Consider the following 24,043-nt stretch of genomic DNA (forward strand, 5'->3'; position numbering starts at 1 on the left):
AGAACCCTAAAACCAGAGAGCAGATCGAAAGCCTGTTGCGAAATGGGAGGAATAAGGAGCTGCGAGACCGCCTCTGCCGGCGCCTTACCTTTGGGACCGCGGGGCTGCGCTCCGCCATGGGAGCCGGCTTCTGCCGCATCAACGACTTGACTGTGATCCAGTCCACACAGGTGAGCTCCCCGGCGATGTTAGCACAGATCGCTTTGAGGTTACGCCTTCCTCTCTCTCTCTCTCATTGCCAACCTTCTTTTGCAAGCTGACACTTCCAGCATTGCCATAGCTCAAAGGAAGCTTTGTGTTGTGTTTATGTAGTGTCATCCAGGTACACAGGATTTCTTCTCCTTCATTATTTGCACATCACTCTTCAAAGCTGTTTACGTAATCTCAGTAACAAATGAAGCGTTCAGTGCCTGCGGGCATACGATTTGAAAGACAGCACAGCAAAAGAAAAGATAACAGGGAAGGGAGGCCGAGGCCGATGTAAACAGGCAGTCTTTAGTTCTTCCTGCTTCAAGTCAGTTGTTGATGTTGTTTGTATTTGTCTGCCATCAAGGTGTTTCTGACTTGCAGTAACTCAAATACAAACCTATCCTGGAATCAAGGACATCCAATCACCTCTCAACAAAAGATTGCTCCAGGCACTGCCAGGCAATCAAATGCTTATCCAAGGTGGTCAGTTGAAACATTCACACCTAGCTCCAGCAGACAAGAGTCCTTTGTCCCACCCTGGTCATTATTCCACAGATATATAAACCCATTTTCCTAGTTCCAACAGACCTCACTACCTCTGAGGATGCTTGCCATAGATGCAGGCGAAACGTCAGGAGAGAATGCCTCTAGAACAGGCATGGGGAACCATCGGCCCTCCAGGTGTGGTGGACTTCAACTCCCACAATTCCTTGAGGCTCGGCATTTGCCCCAAAGGCTTACCTTGGCCCAAGGAATTGTGGGAGTTGAAGTCCACCACACCTGGAGGGCCGAAGGTTCCTGACCCCTGCTCTAGAACATGGCCATATAGCCCGAAGAAACCTACAACAACCCACTATCCTGGAATGTATTGTCGAAGGCTTTCATGGCCAGAATCACTGGGTTGTAGTGGTTTTTTCGGACTGTATGGCCATCTTCTAGAAGCATTCTCTCCTGACGTTCGCCTATGTCATGAATGACTTTTCAATAATTTTGAAGCATAGGTTCTTTTTATTGCAATTTCCAGTGTGAGAGGGGACATCAGATTACAGAAAAACATTTAGACAAAGAATGACATATGACATACGGACATAGAATCATAGAATCCTAGAGTTGGAAGAGCCCTCCTGGGCCTTCCGGTCCAACCTCATTCTGCCAAGAAGCAGGAATATTGCATTCAAAGCACCCCTGACAGATGGCCATCCAGCCTCTGCTTAAAAGCTTCCAAAGAAGGAGCCTCCACCACACTCCGGGGCAGAGAGTTCCACTGCTGAACGGCTCTCACAGTCAGGAAGTTCTTCCTCGTGTTCAGATGGAATCTCCTCTCTTGTAGTTTGAAGCCATTGTTCCATTGAGTCCTAGTCTCCAAGGAAGCAGAAAACAAGCTTGCTCCCTCCTCCCTGTGGTTTCCTCTCACATATTTATACATGGCTATCATATCTCCTCTCAGCCTTCTCTTCTTCAGGCTAAACATGCCCAGCTCCCCAAGCCGCTCCTCATAGGGCTTGTTCTCCAGACCCTTGATCATTTTAGTCGCCCTCCTCTGGACAGTAACCCAAATGCAAACCTACCCTGGAACCTCCTTAGAGTAGGGCTCCTTAAACTTTTTGAACTCGCAACTCCGTTTTGTCTGAGAAATTTATGCATGGCCTCAGGTATATAAAATACGGGCACAAATCAAACTTTTAATGATAGTAAATCATAAATTTGTTTTAAGACCATTTGTTATTGGTTTTAGCAATCTCTCTTGACCTCTGTGCTAAGAATTCAAAGGGAAATAAACTCTTATGGCCAGTGCCTTCATGGGCAGATACTTTCCGGCCCAGTTTACTTGTCGGAACATATCTCCCCAATCTAATATCCCTGGGAAGGGCATTCCACAGCCGAGGGGCCACTACTGAGAAGGCCCTGTCTCTCATCCCCGCCAAACGTATTTGTGACACAGGTGGGATCGAGAGCAGGGCCTCCCCAGATGATCTTAACATCCTAGCTGGTTCATAGGAGGAGATAAGTTTGGACAGGTAAGTTGGGCCAGAACCGTTTAGGGCTTTATAAGCTAGAGCCAGCACTTTGAATTTTGCCCAGTAGCAAACTGGCAGCCAGTGGAGCTGGTGCAACAGAGGAGTGGTATGCTCCCTGAGTGCCGCTCCTGTTAGTAACCTGGCTGCTGTCCGTTGGACCAGTTGAAGCTTCCGGACCGTCTTCAAAGGCAACCCCACATAGAGCATGTTGCAGTAGTCTATACAGGATGTAACCAGAGTGTGGACTACTGTGGCCAAGTCAGACTTCCCAAGGTACGGGCGCAGCTGGCGCACAAGGTTTAACTGTGGAAGCTTTTAAATAGAGGCTGGATGGCCATCTGTCAGGGGTGATTTGAATGCAACATTCCTGCTTTTTGGCAGGGGGTTGGACTGGATGGCCCATGAGGTCTCTTCCAACTCTTTGATTCTATGATTCTGTGAAATGTCCCCCTGGTCACCTCTGAAACCTGGGGTTCCAGGCTCAGCGATGAGTCCAGGGTCACTCCCAAGCTACGAGCCTGCGTCTTCAGAGGGAGTGTAACCCCGTCCAGCACAGGCTGCAACCCTATGCCCTGTTCGGCCTTCCAACTGACCAGGAGGACCTCTGTCTTGTCTGGAATCAGTTTCAATCTGTTTGCCCTCATCCAGACTGTCACAGCGGCCAAGCACCGGTTCAGGACCTGCACAGCCTCCTTAGTAGCAGGTGGGAAGGAGTGACAGAGTTGGACGTCATCTGCATACAGGTGACACCGCACCCTGAAACTCCGGATGATCTCCCCCAGCGGCTTCATGTAGATGTTGAACAACATGGGAGACAGTATTGAACCCTGAGGAACCCCACAAGACAAAGGTTGTGGGGTTGAACAGATGTCCCTCAACAACACCTTCTGGTGCGACCCTCCAGAAAGGACCAGAGCCACTGTAAAACAGTACCCCCCAGGTCCATTCCCATGAAGCGTCCCAGAAAAATACCGTGGTCGACGGTATCAAAGGTCGCTGAGAGGTCCAGAAGAACCAACAGGGACACACTCCCCCTGTCCAGCTCCCAGTGTAGATCATCTACCAAGGCGACCAAGGCTGACTCGGTTCCATGTCCTGGCCTAAAGCCAGACTGTGCCGGATCCAGATAATCCATGTCTTCCAAGAATACCTGGAGTTGAGAGGCCACCAAACGTTCCATGACTTTGGAGATTGGAAACAGGTCGATAGTTGTCGAATTGAGTGGGGTCCAGTGATGGTTTCTTCAACAGTGGTTGTTGGACATTGTATGGTCCTCAGAAAAAATGAAATGCAAAGATACATAATGGGGGATGCCTGGCTCGAGAGCAGTACGTGTGAAAAAGATCTTGGAGTCCTCGTGGACAACAAGTTAAACATGAGCCAGGAATGTGATGTGGCGGCAAAAAAAGCCAATGGGATTTTGGCCTGCATCAAGAGGAGCCTAGTGTCTAGATCTAAGGAAGTAATGCTACCCCTCTATTCTGCTTTGGTAAGACCACACCTGGAATATTGTGTCCAATTCTGGGCACCACAATTCAAGAGAGATATTGACAAGCTGGAATGTGTCCAGAGGAGGGCGACTAAAATGATCAAGGGTCTGGAGAACAAGCCCTATGAGGAGCGGCTTAGGGAACTGGGCATGTTTAGCCTGAAGAAGAGAAGGCTGAGAGGAGATATGATAGCCATGTATAAATATGTGAGAGGAAGCCACAGGGAGGAGGAGGGAGCAAGCTTGTTTTCTGCTTCCTTGGAGACTAGGACACAATGGAACAATGGCTTCAAACTACAAGAGAGGAGATTCCATCTGAACATGAGGAAGAACTTCCTGACTGTGAGAGCCGTTCAGTAGTGGAACTCTCTGCCCTGGAGTGTGGTGGAGGCTCCTTCTTTGGAAGCTTTTAAGCAGAGGCTGGATGGCCATCTGTCAGGGGTGATTTGAATGCAATATTCCTGCTTCTTGGCAGAATGGGGTTGGACTGGATGGCCCAGGAGGTCTCTTCCAACTCTTTGATTCTATGATTCTATGAATGTTGCTAGATGGCAGCTCCCAGGTGCTAGATGGCAGCTCCAAGATTCCTTGCCTCTGCTGAGAGCTGATGGGACTGACAGTCCATCTGGAGAAGAACCACAGGCTGCCCACTCCCGCTTTATGGATTGTGGGTTGTGAAGAAATTCTCAAAAGGAGTGACGGCATTTTGGAGTTGTCCTACAAAGCCTCCTTCAGATGAGTCAGCACGAGGAACTGTGGCCTGACTATTCATTCCGTTTGTGAAAGCATACATTTGGGTCAGCTTAATAATAGCTCACAGAGTTGTTTTCAGCATAAAGTGGTGGGTTGGAGTGATGTGCTCTCTCCTTTTCCTAAAACACCACATTTTATTTAACAAAACAAAGCTACAACCCTACAAATAAAATTGACATATGCATAGAATCATAGATTCTCATATGTCATTTGTTGCTCATATGCAGAGCAACAAATGACATAAAACAAAAGGACGATATCTCTCCCACTCAAACAAAACAAATATTTCCCCCATGAAATAGATAACATTAATAATTCTCGCAATGTCAGTGTTCTTTTAGTATAGCAAGAGCTTTTGTAAATGTTTGCAGATGTTTGAAGAGTAGAAAGACTTGCTGTTGTTGAAGGCTTTCATGGCTGGAATCACTGGGTTGCTGTGAGTTTTTTGGGCTGTTTGGCCATGTTCCAGCAGCATTCTCTCCTGGCATTTCACCTGCATCTGTGGCAGGCGTTCTCAGAGGTTTGTTCAGAGGTTCTGTTGGCAGTGAGGCAAGTAGAGTGTATACATATATCTGTGGAATGTCCAGGGTGGGGGAAAGTACACTTCTGTTGTCGAAGGCTTTCATGGCAGGAATCACTGGGTTGTTGTAGGTTTTTTGGGCTATATGCCTATGCTCTAGAAGCATTCTCTCCTGATATTGACAAGCTGGAATGTGTCCAGAGGAGAGCGACTAAAATGATAAAAGGTCTGGAGAACAAGCCCTATGAGGAGCGGCTTAAGGAGCTGGACATGTTTAGCCTGAAGAAGAGAAGGCTGAGAGGGGATATGATAGCCATGTATAAATATGTGAGAGGAAGCCACAGGGAGGAGGGAGCAAGCTTGTTTTCTGCTTCCTTGGAGACTAGGACGCAATGGAACAATGGCTTCAAACTACAAGAGAGGAGATTCCATCTGAACATGAGGAAGAACTTCCTGACTGTGAGAGCCGTTCAGCAGTGGAACTCTCTGCCCCGGAGTGTGGTGGAGGCTCCTTCTTTGGAAGCTTTTAAGCAGAGGCTGGATGGCCATCTGTCAGGGGTGCTTTGAATGCAATATTCCTGCTTCTTGGCAGGGGGTTGGACTGGATGGCCCAGGAGGTCTCTTCCAACTCTTTGATTCTATGATTCTATGATGTTTCACCTGCATCTATGGCAAGCATCCTCAGAGGTTGTGAGGGCTCACAACCTTTGAGGATGCTTGCCATAGATGCAGAATCCCAAGCTGCGGACACATTCTTTCGGGGGAAAGGGACCCCATCCAGACCAGGTTGACACACCTCCATCCCCGGTGAGGACTCTTGATGGCAACAAGCACCTCTATTATGTCTGGATTCAGTCTCAATGTGTTTCCCCTCATCCTGACCATTACTTCCTCCAGGCATTGATTCAGAGGAGACACACTATACTTAGCCAAAGCTGTTTTCGCAGCTTGGGAGTGATTCTGGACTCATCGCTGAGCCTGGAACCCCAGGTCTCAGCGGTGGCCGGGAGAGCTTTTGCACAATTAAAACTTGTGCGCCAGTTGCGCCCGTACTTTGGAAAGTCTGATCTGGCCACAGTGGTCCACGCTCTCGTTGCATCCCGAATAGATTACTGCAACGCACTCTATGTGGGGTGCCTTTGAAGACAGTTCGGAAACTTCAATTAGTCCAGCGGGCGGCAGCTAGATTACTCACCGGAGCGTCATACAGGGAGCACACCACCCCCCTGTTATGCCAGCTCGACTGGCTGCCAATCCAATTCTGAGCACAATTCAAAGTTAAGGTTTTGACCTACAAAACCCTATATGGTTCTGGCTCAGCGTATCTGCCAGAACGCATCTCCTTCTACGTCCCACCTCGGAGTTTAAGGTCTTCTGGGGAGGCACTGCTCTCGGCCCCACCTCTATCACAAGTGAGATTGGTGGGGACGAGGAGCAGGGCCTTCTCAGTGGTGGCCCCTCGCCTGTGGAACTCACTCCCCGGGGAAATTAGGTCATCGTCATCCCTCCTCTCCTTTAGAAGGAAATTAAAAACCTGGATTTGGGACCAGGCCTTCGGGTAATCTGGCGGATAGATAAGGCACGAGTGACGACCAGAATTGTTGGATTGGACAATGTGGAATTTGAATTTACGTACCCTGAGATGATAAACGCTGAGCACTAGATTGTTTTTAGGGATTGTTTTTAGGGGGGGGGGGAAGGAATTGTGATATATAATTGTTTGTTTTAACTGTTTTAATTGTTTAATTACTGTTTATGTGTTTTATTTCTTTTACCTTGTTGTTGTGCCGGCATCGAATTGTGCCTTTTTGTAAGCCGCCCTGAGTCCCCCCTCGGGGGTTGAGAAGGGCGGGGTAGAAGTGCGAGAAATAATAAATCAATAATAAATTTTGGAAGGCATGAAGAAATTCATTTGGGTGTCATCAGCATACTGATAAGACCCTGTCCCATGTCTAAGGATGATCTCTCCAGTGGTTTCATGTAAATATGAAAGAGCACTGGGGATGGAATGGCACCTTGTGGGACGTCACATAGGAGTTCCTGTTGGAGGAGCAGCTCTCCCCAAGGGCCACCACCTGGAACCTGCCGTCTTCTGTGTGGGCCTTTTCTGTGGTGGCCCCTCGGCTTTGGAATGCCCTCCCCATAGAGGTGAGATCAGCCCCTTCGCTGATGGTATTTCGAAAAAGGTTGAAGACATGGATGTTTAATCAAGCATTCGATTAATCTGGTGCAACGAAACTGATGAACAAGGATTGGTTAATCACAGACGACGAAATTGGATTGCGACTACAATTAAGAGATGCATTGGATTATTATTGGTGGCCCAATAATATTGTGTATTGTGTATGTGTTTTTATGCTTTTTAATGGAATATTGCTGCTTATCGTTGTGTTGTAAACCGCGTTGAGTCGCCGATTTAGGCTGAGAAACGGCGGTATATAAGCACAGTAATAAATAAATGAGAGGGACAACCTGAACCACTGCATGACAGCGCCTCCGATGCCCACAGGCATTCCAGAAGGATACCATCGCTGATATCGCTATTTATTTGTCGTGTCAGATTAACCAGTCAATTATATTACATTTCTAACAGAACAAAGCAAACAAACAGATAAAATACAACATTTGTGAGTTTGGTAGTTGATTAAATGTCCTTTGACCGGTATCTGGCCACTTGGAGTGCCTCTGGTGTTGCTGCAAGGAGGTCCTCCATTGTGAATGTGGCAGGGCTCAGGGTGCATTGCAGCAGGTGGTCAGTGGTTTGCTCCTCTCCACGTTCGCATATCGAGGATTCCACTTTGTGGCCCCATTTCTGAAGGTTGGCTCTGCATCTCGTGGTGCCAGAGCGCAGTCTGTTCAGTGCCTTCCAAGTCGCCCCGTCTTCTGTGTGCCCAGTCTCTCATTTGGTATCAGCCATTGGTTGAGGTTCTGGGTTTGAGCCTGCCACTTTTGGACTCTCGCTTGCTGAGGTGTTCCAGCGAGTGTCTCTGTAGATCTTAGAAAACTATTTCTTGATTTAAGTCGTTGACGTGCTGGCTGATACCCAAACAGGGGATGAGCTGGAGATGTCTCTGCCTTGGTCCTTTCACTATTGGCTGCTCCTTCCCGGCGGATGTCAGGTGGTGCAATACCGGCTAAACAGTGTAATTTCTCCAGTGGTGTAGGGTGCAGACACCCCGTGATAATGCGGCATGTCTCATTCAGAGCCACATCCACTGTTTTAGCGTGGTGAAGTGTGTTCCACACTGGGCATGTGTACTCAGCAGCAGAGTAGCACAGCGCAAGGGCAGATGTCTTCACTGTGTCTGGTTGTGATCCGCAGGTTGTGCCAGTCAGCTTTTGTATGACACTGTTTCTAGCGCCCACTTTTTGCTTGATGTTCAGGCAGTGCTTCTTGTAGGTCAGAGCACGGTCCAGAGTGACACCCAGGTATGTGGGTGTGCTGCAATGCTCCAGTGGGATTCCTTCCCAGGTGATCTTCAGAGCTCAGGATGCTTGTCTGTTCTTGAGGTGAAAGGCACATGTCTGTGTTTTAGATGGGTTGGGGATCAGCTGGTTTTCCCTGTAGTAGGCAGTAAGAGCACCTAGAGCTTTGGAGAGCTTCTGTTCTACCTTCTCAAAGCTCCCTGCTTGAGCGGTGATGGCACGATCATCAGCATAGATGAAACTGTCCCTTCTGGCAGTGGCTGGTCATTTGTGTAGATGTTGAACATGGATGGCGCAAGCATGCTCCCCTGAGGCAGGCTGCTCTTCTGTTTCTGCCATCTGCTTCTCTGGCCCTGGAACTCAACAAAAAAGCTCCTCGCAGGATCACAAGACATCCGGGCGTCCACTGGGCAACGTCTTCGTAGATGGCTGATTCCCTCACCACAGAAATGACCAGCATGCAAACTGATATCGCTGAGAAGTTGAGAAGCACCAACAGAGACAGAAACCACTTGTTGGTGTTGAGACGGAGATCTTCCACTAAGACAGTGGTTCACAGCCTTGTGGATCCCCAGGTGTTTTGACTTACAACTCCCAGAAATCCCAGCCAGTTTACCAGCTGTTAGAGGAGTTTTGGAGTTGAAGGCCAAAATATCTGGGGACCCACAGGTTGAGAACCACTGCTAAGGTGACCAGAGCACTCCCAACTCCGTCTCCTGCTCTGAAGCCGGTTTGAAATGGCCCAAGGAAGTGTGTGTCATTCAAGACTGCCTGAAGTTGGAGGGCAACTGCCTTCTCAGGCACCTTGCCCAAAAAAGGGAGGTTAGATTTCATTGCATTGTATGACGCTTGCCAATTATCGTCCCGTCTCTAATCTTCCATTCTTAGGTAAGGTGATAGAGCGGGCTGTATTGGGACAATTGCAGCAATTTTTGGATGACACAGCTGGCCTGGACCGTTTCCAGTCAGGCTTTCGCCCGGGTCATGGGACGGAGACGGTCCTGGTTGCTAGTACAGATGAACTTCGTCGTCAGTCTGATAGCGGCGGATCGGTGCTTCTGGTAGTTCTCGATCTTACCGCAGCGTTCGACACCGTTGACTACGATTTAATGATCCACCGTCTCGCCATGTCCGGAGTTCGGTCAGGCCCTCAATTGGTTCAGTTCATTCCTCCGAAATCGGAGTCAGTGCGTGGAATATATTGACCAAGTCTCCGAAAGTTCCCCCCTCCTATGCGGGGTATCCCAAGGTGCAATTCTCTCCCTTCTTTCAACATCTACGTTAGACCCCTTGCCAGTTTGGTTCGGAGATTCAGCCTGGACTGCTATCAATATGCGGACGACACCCAACTCCTCCTGCGCTTGGAGCCTGGAGTAACGTCAATACCTGACAATTTCACCTTATGCCTGGAGGCTTTGTCGAACTGGCTACGTGATAGTAGACTGAAGGTGAATCCAGCGAAGACTGAGATCCTGTGGCATGGCCGCCCGATAGGTCCGACCCATCTGTTACCTACCTTTGATGGCGCTGCTCTATCTCCATCGCCTACCGTTAAGAGCCTAGGTGTCATTTTGGATTTGCAGCTGGCGATGGAGGCTCAGGTCGCTGCTGCCAGCAAACATGCCTTTTTCCATCTACGACAAGCGAGGCAACTGACACCTTCCCTGTCGGATGAGGATCTGGCAACAGTCATCCATGCCACGTTCACATCTAGGCTGGACTATTGTAACGCCTTGTATGTGGGCCTTCCTATTTCTACGACCCGAAAGCTCCATATTGTCCCGAATGCTGCAGCCAGGTTACTCACAAGAACGCCCATGAAATGCCATAGAACACCAGTGCTGCGGCATCTACACTGGCTCCCAATTGAGTATCGTGGTTTGTATAAGATGCTGGTCCTGACCTTTAAATCTTTATATGGCCAGGGTCCATTGTATCTTAGAGACCGTCTCTCCTTCTCCCATCATCGGAGGTCGCTACGACCATCCCAACGCGATCTGCTCTATACGCTGGGTCCTAGGGAAGTGCACTTGGAAAGCACCCTTCTCTATTTTTGCCCCTGCCTTGTGGAATTCCTTGCCTCCCTATTTGAGAGCCATGCGCGACTTGCAGTGTTTTGTCCTGGGGCTTAAGACCTGGCTTTTTACTGGAGCATTTGACCCATGTTAATTTTAATATTTCATAGAATCATAGAATCATAGAATCAAAGAGTTGGAAGAGACCTCATGGGCCATTATCCAGTCCAACCCCGTTCTGCCAAGAAGCAGGAATATTGCATTCAAATCACCCCTGACAGATAGCCATCCAGCCTCTGCTTAAAAGCCTCCAAAGAAGGAGCCTCCACCACACTCTGGGGCAGAGAGTTCCACTGCTGAACGGCTCTCACAGTCAGGAAGTTCTTCCTAATGTTCAAATGGAATCTCCTCTCTTGTAGTTTGAAGCCATTGTTCTCTTGCGTCCTAGTCTCCAGGGAAGCAGAAAACAAGCTTGCTCCCTCCTCCTCCCTGTGGCTTCCTCTCACATATTTATACATGGCCCTCATCATATCCCCTCTCAGCCTTCTCTTCTTCAGGCTAAACATGCCCAGCTCCTTAAGCCGCTCCTCATAGGGCTTGTTCTCCAGACCCTTGATCATTTTAGTCGCTCTCCTCTGGACACATTCCAGCTTAGAGTCAATATCTCTCTTGAATTGTGGTGCCCAGAACTGGACACAATATTCCAGGTGAGGTCTAACCAAAGCAGAATAGAGGGGTAGCATTACTTCCTTAGATCTAGACACTATGCTCCTATTGATGCAGGCCAAAATCCCATTGGCTTTTTTTGCCGCCACATCACATTGTTGGCTCATGTTCCCCTTCCTCCCCACGAGGACTCCCATGATCTTTTTCACACGTACTGCTCTCGAGCCAGGCATTATCACCCATTCTGTATCTTTGCATTTCGTAATATTTCGTAATATTTGTATGTATGTGTTTTATCCTGTGTAATTTCTGCAGTGTAAATCACCTGGAGCATCTCGGATGGAGGGCGATTAATAAGTAATTAAAGATGAGATGAGATTGCAGGTAGCCCACAATTCTTATGTAAATGTGTGGGATGCAAACAAAAGGAGGTGGATGCACTCACATTACCAATTTCTTAACTGGAGCCAAGTCTCCAATACGCGAATGCCTTTCAGCCCCAAGTCTTTGTCCAACCCATTCTCATCAATAAAACCTCTGAAGTAAGGATCTTCTTCTGTGAGTAGGTAGGTGAAAGTGTACAAAAACAAGCCTGGCCTGGAGGCTTTTTGCTCTTGATTCAAGGAAGTGGTGAGGTTGTGGCTGAGGAAGCAGCTGGAGCATTTCCCCCTCCGAGCCGTGCGCTGTGTTGACTCTGGGCCTGTCCATGCTCTCCGCGGCGTGAGCAGCACGTGCTGCCTTTGTGTTTTGGTCTGCTTGGCAGCGTGGGGAGCCTCCGATTGGCCGAGAGGCAGGAATGAGACTTCTGGGCAGAAAACTTCAAGTTCAGACGCCGGGGAGCCTTTTGGCCCCGTGCCTTCCGCGGTTGTGTTCTGTACTTGCGGTTGTTTGCTTTGGGAACTATTTTTGGTTGCGTAAGTACGCATTCCTTGGCCGCTGGGTGAAAGCTGATTTGCACCTGATCTGGAAAAAGATCTTGGGCAAGTTGATGTGCTCTTTGTTCTGCAGATTGCCTGTTTTTGTGGCCAGGATCCTACAGAAGAGAATTCCTTATTGGAAATGATAGAGTTGACTTTCAGATTTCAGAATAAAGGCTGCTCATCCTGTACTTGAAAAATATTTTTGGGACTACTAGCTGTACTACTGGCTTCATTTGGTATCTATTGCAGAGTAGAAGCAGTGTGTTGGAGTTCGGCCTGTGATTGTGTTTCAGGATGAGAGTGTTTTGGATGTAGAGAGTGATGTAAATGAGGTTCAAGATGGCAATGGTTTGGTCAGTGATATTGATGCAGAGGATGACATAGAGACACCTGTTCCAAGTATAGTTTCCCATGAGAATGTTCCTACAGGATATACGGATGATGGTTTACTCCCTGAATTGCTCCCAGGATTTGGGGCTTGACAACAACTCGGCACTTGCAGAAACTATGCGCTATGCTACTCTGCTGCTGAGTACACATGCCCAGTGTGGGACACATATCACCACGCTGAAACAGAAGCACCCTACAAGAAGCACTGCCTGAACATCAAGCAAAAAGTGGGTGCTAGAAACAATATCATACGAAAGCTGACTGGCACAACCTGGGGATCACAACCAGACACAGTGAAGACATCTGCCCTTGCACTATGCTACCCTGCTGCTGAATACGCATGCCCAGTGTGGAACACATCTCACCACGCTAAAATAGTGGATGTGGCTCTTAATGAGACATACCGCATTATCACGGGGTGTCTGCGCCCTACACCACGGGAGAAATTACACTGCTTAGCCGGTATTGCACCACCTGACATCTGCCGGGAAGTAGCAGCCAATAGTGAAAGGACCAAGGCAGAGACATCTACAGCTCATCCCTTGTTTGGGTATCAGCCAGCATGTCAATGACTTAAATCAAGAAATAGTTTTCTAAGATCTACAGAGACACTCGCTGGAACACCCCAGCAAGCGAGAGTCCAAAAGTGGCAGGCTCAAAACCATGGCTGATACCAAATGAGAGACTCCCCCCTGGGCACACAGAAAACTTGGCGACTTGGAAGGCACTGAACAGCCTGAACTCTGGCACCACGAAATGCAGAGCCAACGTTAAGATATGGGGCCACATAGTGGAATCCACGACATGCGAGTGTGGAGAAGAGCAAACCACTGACCACCGTCTGCAATGCAACCTGAGCCCTGCCACATGCACAAAGGAGGACCTTCTTATAGTAACACCAAAGGCACTCCCAAGTTGCCAGATACTGGTCAAAGGACATCTAATCAACTACCAAGCTTGCAAACTTTGTGTTTTGTTTGTTTGTTTGTTAAAAAATGCAATACAACTGTTTAGTTTGCTCCTGGCATGTTAAATAAATACTTGTTCCAAGTGTAGTTTCCCTTGAGAATGTTCCTACAGGGTGTAGGGAGGATGGTTTACTCCCTGAGTTGCTCCCAGAGAGGTCCCAGGATTTGGGGCTTGAAAACAACTCGGCACTTGCAGAAACTAATGAGTGTATAGATAGGTGGGCAGAAATTAGTCAAAACAGAAAGGTCGAGCAATGCCTTCGGCATTCTGCCAGGCTCCGACAGAAAAAGATAAGGGCCGCTCAAAGAAAGCGAAACCAGTTTCTGAGTGCTTGGAATGGCTTAAAAGTCCCAAGCATGAGAAATCTAGTCAGATGAAGCATCTTTTAGAAGCCTGCTCAGTGCTTGTCCTTGTTTCATGGAAGCCGTGGTTGGAAGATTCGTGCTTAAGGATTTCTTGTTTTGGCTTTTTGTCCCTTGTGATTACATATTCATGCCTTGGATCAACATTTCCTGGTTCTTTGGATTTTGTTAGAGAAGTGTGGACTTCGTTTTTGGACTTTGCTGAACTTTACCTTGGACTAATTTGTTCCTGCTTATCTTCTTTCCTAATTGGATTTACCTATTTCTTTAAAGTGCCTTTTTTACTTTGCTGCTTTTACTTATTTTTAATAAAAGGATTGTTTTTTCACTATTTAGCGTATGTTGTTTTAAAATCAGAGGGTTTTTCCTGTCCTGGAGTGCAACACAGTGTAGCCATTGCAATATACAGTGTCCCTCATTACTTCACAGTTCGCTTTTAGTGGACTTGCTGTTTTGTGGAGTTTTGGCTCCGGAAGCTCTGCTGGGGTCTGTGGAGGTCAGGAAGGCAGGCAGGAGCCCTTGGGATGGGCCGGGAGGCGGGTAAGGAAGCACGGATAAGAAAATAATGTATGAAATATATAAAATAATGTATAAAGATTAAAATTAATATGTCGTCCCTACTTAGCGGATTTTCACTTATCGCGGGTGGTCCTGGAACGGAACCCACGCAATAAGTGAGGGAACACGGTATACAGTACAGCCATTTAGTTGTTGGTTCCTTAGAAGTCTCCGACAGTCTAGTCTCTGCTGGGCCCTCTTCCCCAACACTGTTGTTATGAATGCTACCCAGGTCAGATCCTCCTTAGCAGTGACACCCAGGAACTTGGAACTAGCCACGTGCTCCACTTGGTCTCCATTTATGACCAAGGGCTGGATTTTCTGTTGTTTCTCTAGTCCACAATGAGCTCCTTGGTCTTGCTGATGTTAAGAACCAGATTATTGTGTTTTCAAAGGCTTTCATGGCCGAAATCACTGGATTGCTGTGAGTTTTCCAGGCTGCATGGCCATGCTCCAGAAGCATTCTCTCCTGACATTTAGCCTGCATCAACAGACTTCACCACCTCTGAGGATTCCTGCCATATATGTGGGTGAAACATCAGGAGAGAATGCTTCTGGAATGTGGCCATACAGCCCAGAAAACTCACAGCAACCCAACCAGATTATTGTCCATGCACCATGAGAACAGCTATCCACCTCATCCCGAAAGGCAGACTTTGTCCCCCTTAGAGGTAAGAAGCCCCACCACAGTTGCGTCATCTGCGAATTTGGTAATGATATTGCTGTGGTGGATGGGGATGCAGTCATATGTGTAGAAAGTGTACTTACTTACTTAGGTGATCCCTCGTTGTCAGAGTAGGATTGTCTTCCAAGATTGGTGTCCTGGCGGTGGGTCCCTAGGTGACTGTGGAGCCCTATTCCTAACCTGCATGTTTTCCCTACTTCAATGAGCATTGGTTTCCAGATGGAAGGTGGTCCCGTTTGGGGTTGGCTTGATGTGCCTTCCTCTTGGCATGTTTCTCTTTTTTGCCTTCCATTTGTGCCTCTTCAAATTCTACAGCAGTGTTGGACACAGCTGACCTCCAGCTGGAGCACTCAAGGGCCAGGGCTTCCCAGTTCTCAGTGTCTATGCAAAGTTTTTAAGGTTAGCTTTGAGCCCATATTTCAATCTCTTTTCCTGTCCACCAACATTCCATTTTCCATTCTTGAGTTCGAAATAGAGCAACTGCTTTGGGAGACGGTGGTCGGGCATCCGGACAACGTGGCCGGTCCAGCGGAGTTGATGGCGGAGGAGCATCGCATCATTGCTGGTGGTCTTTGCTTCTTCCAGCACTCTGATGTTTGTCCACTTGTCTTCCCAAGAGATTTGCAGGATTTTTCAGAGGCAGCGCTGATGGAATCATTCCAGGAGTTGCATGTGACATCTGTAGACAGTCCACGTCTCGCAAGCATATAGCAGGGTTGGGAGGGGAATAGCTTTATAAACAAGTCCTTTGGTCTCCCTACGGATGTCCCGGTCCTCAAACACTCTCTGCTTCATTCGGAAAAATGCTGCACTCACGGAGCTCAGGCGGTGTTGAATTTCAATGTCAATGTTGACTTTTGTGGAGAGGGGGCTGCCAAGGTAGCGGAAGTGGTACACATTTTCTAATGTTGCACCATTAAGTTGTATTTCTGGCATTGGAGAGGGATTGGCTGGCAACTGCTGGAAGAGCACTTTGGTTTTCTCGATGTTCAATGATAGGCCTAGCTTCTCGTATGCTTCTGCGAAGGTGTTTAGAGTGGCTTGTAGGTCTTCTTCTGAATGCGCACAGACTATGTTATCACTGGCATATTGGAGTTCTATAACAGATGTTGTTGTGACCTTGGTTTTGACTTTCAGTCTGCTGAGGGATTGGCTGATGACTGCTGGAAGAGCACTTTGGTTTTCTTGATGTTCAATGACAGGCCGAGCTTCTCGTATGCTTCTGCAAAGGTGTTTAGAGTGGCTTGTAGGTCTTGTTCTGAATGCGCACAGACTATGTTATCATTGGCATACTGGAGTTCTATAACAGATGTTGTTGTGACCTTGGTTTTGGCTTTCAGTCTGCTGAGGAATTGGCTAGCGACTAATGGAAGAGCACTTTGGTTTTCTCGATGTTCAATGACAGGCCGAGCTTCTCGTATGCTTCTGCAAAGGTGTTTAGAGTGACTTGTAGGTCTTCTTCTGAATGCGCACAGACTATGTTATCATCCGCATATTGGAGTTCTATAACAGATGTTGTTGTGACCTTGGTTTTGGCTTTCAGTCTGCTGAGGAATTGGCTAGCGACTAATGGAAGAGCACTTTGGTTTTCTCGATGTTCAATGACAGGCCGAGCTTCTCGTATGCTTCTGCAAAGGTGTTTAGAGTGACTTGTAGGTCTTCTTCTGAATGCGCACAGACTATGTTATCATCCGCATATTGGAGTTCTATAACAGATGTTGTTGTGACCTTGGTTTTGGCTTTCAGTCTGCTGAGGGATTGGCTAGCGACTAATGGAAGAGCACTTTGGTTTTCTCGATGTTCAATGACAGGCTGAGCTTCTCGTATGCTTCTGCAAAGGTGTTTAGAGTGACTTGTAGGTCTTCTTCTGAATGCGCACAGACTATATTGTCATCAGCATACTGGAGTTCTATAGTAGAAAGTGTCAAACAGAGGACTCAACCCACAGCCCTGTGGTGTCCCAGTGTTGAGAGTGAGATTAGTGGATGAGGTATGATCATCTAATCTCACCTTCTGAGAATGTCCAGGCAAGAAGTCCACAATCCAGAAATAGACTGAATATGACAATCCGAGATCCATGATTTAGATATCAATCTTTCTGGGAAGGTTGTGTTGAACACAATCTGCAAAGTTTGCAAAAAGCATCCTCACCTAGTTCCCCTGCCGTTCCAGGTGAGTCAGAGCAGTGTGGCGCATGATGGCAATGACGTCTTCTGTTGATCTGTGTTGGGAGGGCTCTGATTCTTCCTTCCTGCATGGATGGCCCTTGTAGTCTTCTCCAACACTGATGATGTATAATCTCCACCCTCTCGTCATCAATTAGGCAATATATGGCAATATATAGAGGTTTTTTTCCTGCAGTTTCTCACACTTTTGGTTTGGTTCTAGTTCCAGCCTTGCATCCTCCGCCTGTTTTTTCTGACTCAGCACAAAGGCAGCTGATTGACCTCCCGGTCTTTCAACCAGTGATGCTCAAATCTTCATCATGGGACTGCTGACTGGCTGGTTCGTAGGCTTAGCGATGCTCACTGTGGTTGCACGGCGAAGCTCTTTCTCTCTCACTGCGACTGCAACGTGGGCTTGGATGGGATGCCATTTGCCTTTGGTCAGATTTGAGCAAACCAAAGAATTGTATTGCATTTTTTAACAAACAAACAAAACACAAAGTTTGCAGGCTTGGTAGTTGATTAGATGTCCTTTGACCAGTATCTGACCACTTGGAGTGCCTCTGGTGTTGCCGCAAGGAGGTCCTCCATTGTGCATGTGGCAGGGCTCAGGGTGCATCAGTGGTTTGCTCTTCTCCACACTCGCATGTCGTGGATTCTACTTTTTGGCCCCATTTCTGAAGATTGGTTCTGCATCTCATGGTGCCAGAGCACAGTCTGTTCAATGCCTTCCAAGTCGCCCCGTCTTCTGTGTGCCCAGGAGGGAGTCTCTCATTGGTATCAGCCATTGGTTGAGGTTCTGGGTTTGAGCCTGCCACTTTTGGACTCTTGCTTGCTGAGGTGTTCCAGCGAGTGTCTCTGTAGATCTTAGAAAACTATTTCTTGATTTAGGACCAGTAATTATTACAGAAATTCAGCATACAATATAATGTTGATGTGTCTTGCTGCCTCCCTCCCTCCCACTGAGTGACCTTTTCTCTAAATGAGGTGATAAAATGATTTAAACAAGCAAGCAAATAAAACAACTGACTACCACTGCTGCCACCACTCCTGCCCATGGTAGTCGAAAACAATAGCAGCATTCAGCCTCACTACCTGTAATGTACACCATATGTATGTGAAAGAGAGTATTTCAGTTTTATTGTATAGTGCTATTACCGACCCTATGTCAATGGAATATTGTGAATCTAAGCATACAAGTGTTGTTTCACGTACAGTTTCCTTTTTGTTTTTGCTGCAGGGGATGTACAAATACCTTGAGAAATGTTTTTCGGACTTCAAGCAACGAGGTTTTGTTGTCGGGTACGACACGCGAGGCCAGGCGACTAGCAGTTGCAGCAGTCCAAGGTAATCTGTTGTTGTTGTCGTCATTATCGTACTTTCCTTTCTTAGATGCAATCCATAGGTTTAGATCACATGCTGTGGATGTAATTCATTGCTAATTTTCTTCTTGAAGGCAACAGTGAATTATATAAACTTCATTGGGTTGTTGTAGGTTTATATGGCCATGGTCTAGAGGCATTCTCTCCTGACGTTTCGCCTGCATCTATGGCAAGCATCCTCAGAGGTAGTGAGGTCTGTTGGAACTAGGAAAAAGGGTTTATATATCTGTGGAATGACCAGGGTAGGACAAAGGACTCTTGTCTGCTGGTGCTAGGTGTGAATGTTTTAACTGACCACCTTGATTAGCATTTGAAGGCCTGCCTGAGCCTGGGAAATTCTCTTGCTGAGAGGTGTTAAGATGTGCCTGGTTGTTTCCCCTCTGTTGTTTTGCTGTTGTAATTTTAGAGTATTTTAATACTGGTAGCCAGATTTTGTTCATCTTCATGGTCTCTTCCTTTCTGTTGAAATTGTCCACATGCTTCTTGTAGACTTCAATGGCTTCTCTGTGTAGTCTGACATGGTGGTTGTGAGAGTGGTCCAGCATTTCTGTGTTCTCAAATAAAATGCTGTGTCCAGGTTGGTTCCTCAGGTGCTCTGCTCTGGTTGAAGTAGTCTGCAGTGCCTTTCATGTTCCTTGACTCGTGTCTGGGCAATGCTGCTGTGTTTGGGGGTCCCTCTGGAGACTTCTTGTCCACAGCTGCATGGTACACAGTAGACTCCTGCAGAAGCGAGAGGATCCCTCTTCTCCTTTGCTGAACGGAGCATTTGTTTGCATTTCAACCAGAACCACCATGTCAGGCTACACAGAGAAGCCATTGAAATCCACAAGCATGTGGACAATTTCAACAGAAAGGAGGAAACCATGAAAATGAACAAAATCTGGCTACCAGTATTAAAAAAAACTCTAAAATTACAACAGCAAAACAACAGAGAGGAAACAAACAAGGACATCTAATCACCTCTCAAGAAAAGTTTGCCATAGGCACTGCCAGGCCATCAAATGGTAATCAAGGTGGTCAGTTGAAACATTCACACCTAGCTCCAGCAGACAAGAGTCCTTTGTCCCACCCTGGTCATTCCACAGATATATAAACCCATTGTCCTAGTTCCAACAGACCTCACTACCTCTGAGGATGCTTGCCATGGATGCAGGCGAAACGTCAGGAGAGAATGCCTCTAGACCATGGCCATATAAACCTACAACAACCCAATGAAGTTTATATAATTCACTGTTATCTTCAAGAAGAAAATTAGCAATAAATTGCATCCACAGCATGGATGCTTGCCATGGATGCAGGCAAAACGTCAGGAGAGAATGCCTCTAGAGCATGGCCATATAGCCCGAAAAAACCTACAACAACCCAATGATTCCAGCCATGAAAGCTTTCAACAATATATAAACATCATTCCTCCTGAGAGTAAGTCTTTGAAGTCTATTTGCAATTCGGGATGTATTTTGCCAAAAAATCTCACAATTTTTTTGGAAGGGGCAGGCATGGAAACCAGCCTTTCCTATGCAAGAAAGGGATTTTCCTTTTTGTACATATCAACAACATTTGTTGTGAGAGTGGTCCAGCATTTCTGTGTTCTCAAATAAAATGTTGTGTCCAGGTTGGTTCATCAGGTGCTCTGCTATGGCTGATTTCTCTGGTATACAAGGTAAACATTAAAATAGGAAAAGGGTGGTTTCTAGTGAGTGCCACGCACAGTTGACGGTAACTTCACATTTGGAGAAGCCCTTCCTTCAAAGCTTGGCCTGGAAAGGATGCCTCCAATAATACCTTGCTATACACCTGGCTTTACACCAAATCTGTTTTCCAGGCTTAGAAATTTGGGAGACTTGAGCAGTAGAGTCGACTGATTGTTGTTTGTGTCCTCCACAGACTGGCAAAGCTCACGGCCGCTGTCCTTCTCTCCAAGGGGATCCCGGTCTACTTGTTCTCCAGATACGTTCCCACGCCCTTCGTGGTAAGTGTCCCCCTCTGCATTACGTTTGTGCCTAATTTTGCTATTTCCTGGCATTCTGGATCAAATGGTCCTGTGTTTTGCAGCCCTATGCAGTTCAGCAGCTCAAGGCCGTGGCCGGCGTGATGATCACTGCTTCCCATAACCGAAAGGAAGACAACGGCTATAAGGTATGCGGAAGGAACTCTCTCCTTGGCTGTTCATTTCTGGCCGTTGCCATTTGCTTATGTGAGAAATACCCATAGGAGAAGTGCTACAACCATTGTAGCTTTGTTTACTTACTCCATAATGTATTACACTAGGTAACAAAATTAGAAAATGTTCTGTTCCTGGTTTTGTTTTGTTTATTGTCTACACTGTTATTGTGTGTAAGCTGCTCCAAGTCCCTTAGGGGAGATGGTGGAGAGATTGATTGATTGATTGATTGATTGATTGATTGATTGATTGATTTATCGTGCCAGGAGCAAACCAAACAGTTGTATTGTATTTAAAGGAAAACACACGCACAAAGTTTGCAAACTTGTCATTTTATTAAATGTCCTTTGACGAGTAGCTGGCCACTTGGAGTGCCCCTGGTGTGGCTTTGAGAAGGTCCTCCATTGTGCATGTGGCCGGGCTCAGGCTGCATTGCAGCAGGTGGTCAGTGGTTTGCTCCTCTCCACACTCGCATGTCGAGGATTCCACTTTGTGGCTCCATTTCCTGAAGTTGGCTCTGCATCTCGTGGTGCCAGAGCGCAGTCTGTTCAGCGCCTTCCAAGTCACCCAGTCTTCTGTGTGCCCAGGGGGGAGTCTCTCATCTGGTATCACCCACGGATTGAGGTGCTGGGTTTGAGCCTGCCACTTTTGGACTCTCACTTGCTGGGGTGTTCCAGCGAGTGTCTCTGTAGATCTTAAAAAACTCTGGTTTGCTCTTCTCCACACTTGCATGTTGTGGACTCCACTTTGTGGCCCCTTTTTCTTATTTGTTTATTTATTCATTACAGTTAGATTTAGGGAAGTCATGCTCCCCATGCTCTATTCTGCCTTGGTTAGACCACTTTACCTGGAATATTGTGTCCAATTCTGGGCACCACAATTCAAGAGAGATATTGACAAGCTGGAATACTGTGTCCAGAGGAGGGCGACTAAAAGGATCAAGGGTCTGGAGAACAAGCCCTATGAGGAGCGGCTTAAGGAGCTGGGCATGTTTAGCCTGAAGAAGAGAAGGCTGAGAGGAGACATGATAGCCATGTATAAATATGTGAGAGGAAGCCACAGGGAGGAGGAGGGAGCAAGCTTGTTTTCTGCTTCCCTGGAGACTAGGACGCAATGGAAGAATGGCTTCAAACTACAAGAGAGGAGATTCCATCTGAACACGAGGAAGAACTTCCTGACTGTGAGAGCCATTCAGCAGTGGAACTCCCTGAGTGCAGAGTGTGGTGGAGGCTCCTTCTTTGGAAGCTTTTAAGCAGAGGCTGGATGGCCATCTGTCAGGGGTGATTTGAATGCAAGATTCCTGCTTCTTGGCAGAATGGGGTTAGAGTGGATAATGGCCCAGGAGGTCTCTTCCAACTCTTTGATTCTATGATTCCCTGAGTGCAGAGTGTGGTGGAGGCTCCTTCTTTGGAAGCTTTTAAGCAGAGGCTGGATGGCCATCTGTCAGGGGTGATTTGAATGCAAGATTCCTGCTTCTTGGCAGAATGGGGTTAGAGTGGATAATGGCCCAGGAGGTCTCTTCCAACTCTTTGATTCTATGATTCCCTGAGTGCAGAGTGTGGTGGAGGCTCCTTCTTTGGAAGCTTTGAAACAGAGGCTGGATGGCCATCTGTCAGGGGTGATTTGAATGCAATATTCCTGCTTCTTGGCAGAATGGGGGCGGACTGCATGGCCCATGAGGTCTCTTCCAACTCTAGAATTCTAGGATTCTATGACATGAGGGAAGCTTCCCACAGGATGGCAACACATCTGGGCGTCTCTTAGGCAGCGTCCCTGAAGACGGCCAATTCTCTCACACCAGAAGCAACTTGCAGTTTCTCAAGTCTCTTCTGACATGATAAAAACCTGTTTAAAGAACTCATTCAAAGCTGAGTAGATGTATTTTTGCTCTTAGCAAACGACGTGTGGCAGCACACTACATTTTGTAGAACTGGAGTAGCGCCTGTTCCATTTGTGTTAGGGATGTATTTGATTTTGCGTAGTAGGGTTATAGTACATAGAGCTGACTTGGACCCGGCCCTCAGTGTCATTTGTTGACCTTGTGTACCTGGCCTCTGCTTCAGGTATACTGGGAGAATGGCGCACAGATCACGTCCCCGCATGACAAGGAGATCCTGAAATGTATAGAGGAATGCGTGGAGCCTTGGGACGACTCCTGGAATGAGAACCTGGTGGAGAGCAGTCCCCTCACTCGAGATCCCTTGAAGCAGATCTGCGCAAGCTACATGGAGGATCTCAAGAAGATCTGCTACCACAGGTAAGTAAGGGGAATCATATATATATTCCCTAGCTATATGGATTGGGTGAGAGTTGGTGCATCCAGAAGGTGCATCAAGTTGATGCAGTGAGCCTAGCGTGTCAACAAGAGCACCAGTCAGTCTCACAGAGCATCCAGGAATCTTGGATTCCAACTGTCTTTGGAGGTAGGCCATCTTAATGTGTGTTTTCTCTTGGGATCGTCCAATATGGCGGTTGCTGTCGCACCTCAGAATAGGTTCACCTTGCTGAAAAACACCAAACTGCACACAGCCAGAAGTCTTTATAGTTTACTAGCTGTCCCCTGCCACACGTTGCTGTGGCCCAGTCTGTTGATCTGGGAAATAAAGTAACGAGGGATTGTTGGTTTCTAATATATGTAATTTATTTATTTATTTATTTATTTATTTATTTGGGGTGCTTCTACCCCGCCCTTCTCAACCCCCGAGGGGGGACTCAGGGCGGCTTACAAAAGGCACATCTTGGTGCCTACACAAATACAATAACATATAAAACCAGCAATTAAATGGTCAACAATTAAAACAATTAAAAACAACAATATATCACACAATCAATAGCCAATCTCTGACACAGCGTTCGCCAACTCAGAGTCCATATTTCGTTCCACCTTGTCCAACTCCTATCCATCGTCACAGTCCCTTATTCATCTGCCAGATTGCCCAAACGCCTGGTCCCACATCCACGTCTTTAATTTCTTTCTGAATGAAAGGAGGGATGTTGCTGATCTGATCTCCCCGGGGAGTGAATTCCATAGGTGAGGGGCCACCACTGAGAAGGCCCTGCTCCTCGTCCCCGCCAATCTCACTTGTGACAGAGGTGGGGCCGAGAGCAGGGCCTCCCCAGAGGATCTCAGACTCCGAGGTGGGACGTAGAGGGAGATGCGTTCGGACAGATACACTGGGCCTGAACCGTATAGGGTTTTGTAGGTCAAAACCAGCACTTTGAATTGTGCTCGGAACTGGATCGGCAGCCAGTGGAGCTGACATAACAGGGGGGTGGTATGCTCCCTGTATGATGCTCCGGTGAGTAATCTGGCTGCCTCCCACTGGACCAATTGAAGTTTCCGAACAGTCTTCAAAGGCAACCCCATGTAGAGTG

General features: G+C 47.3%; 1 protein-coding gene across 1 annotated transcript in view; it reads left to right on the forward strand.

The window, feature by feature from the left end:
• PGM2L1 (phosphoglucomutase 2 like 1) overlaps positions 1 to 24,043 on the forward strand; it is a 91,618-nt gene that overhangs the window by 40,861 nt on the left and 26,714 nt on the right. The window contains exons 3-7 of the mRNA XM_067466408.1: positions 3 to 170; positions 18,366 to 18,472; positions 20,392 to 20,476; positions 20,560 to 20,643; positions 22,732 to 22,925. Coding sequence (XP_067322509.1) covers positions 3 to 170; positions 18,366 to 18,472; positions 20,392 to 20,476; positions 20,560 to 20,643; positions 22,732 to 22,925 — 638 coding nt within the window. The remainder of the gene's footprint in view (positions 1 to 2; positions 171 to 18,365; positions 18,473 to 20,391; positions 20,477 to 20,559; positions 20,644 to 22,731; positions 22,926 to 24,043) is intronic.

This window comes from Anolis sagrei, chromosome 3 (genome assembly GCF_037176765.1).
Source record: "Anolis sagrei isolate rAnoSag1 chromosome 3, rAnoSag1.mat, whole genome shotgun sequence".
In the NCBI taxonomy this organism is placed as follows: Eukaryota; Metazoa; Chordata; class Lepidosauria; order Squamata; family Dactyloidae; genus Anolis; species Anolis sagrei.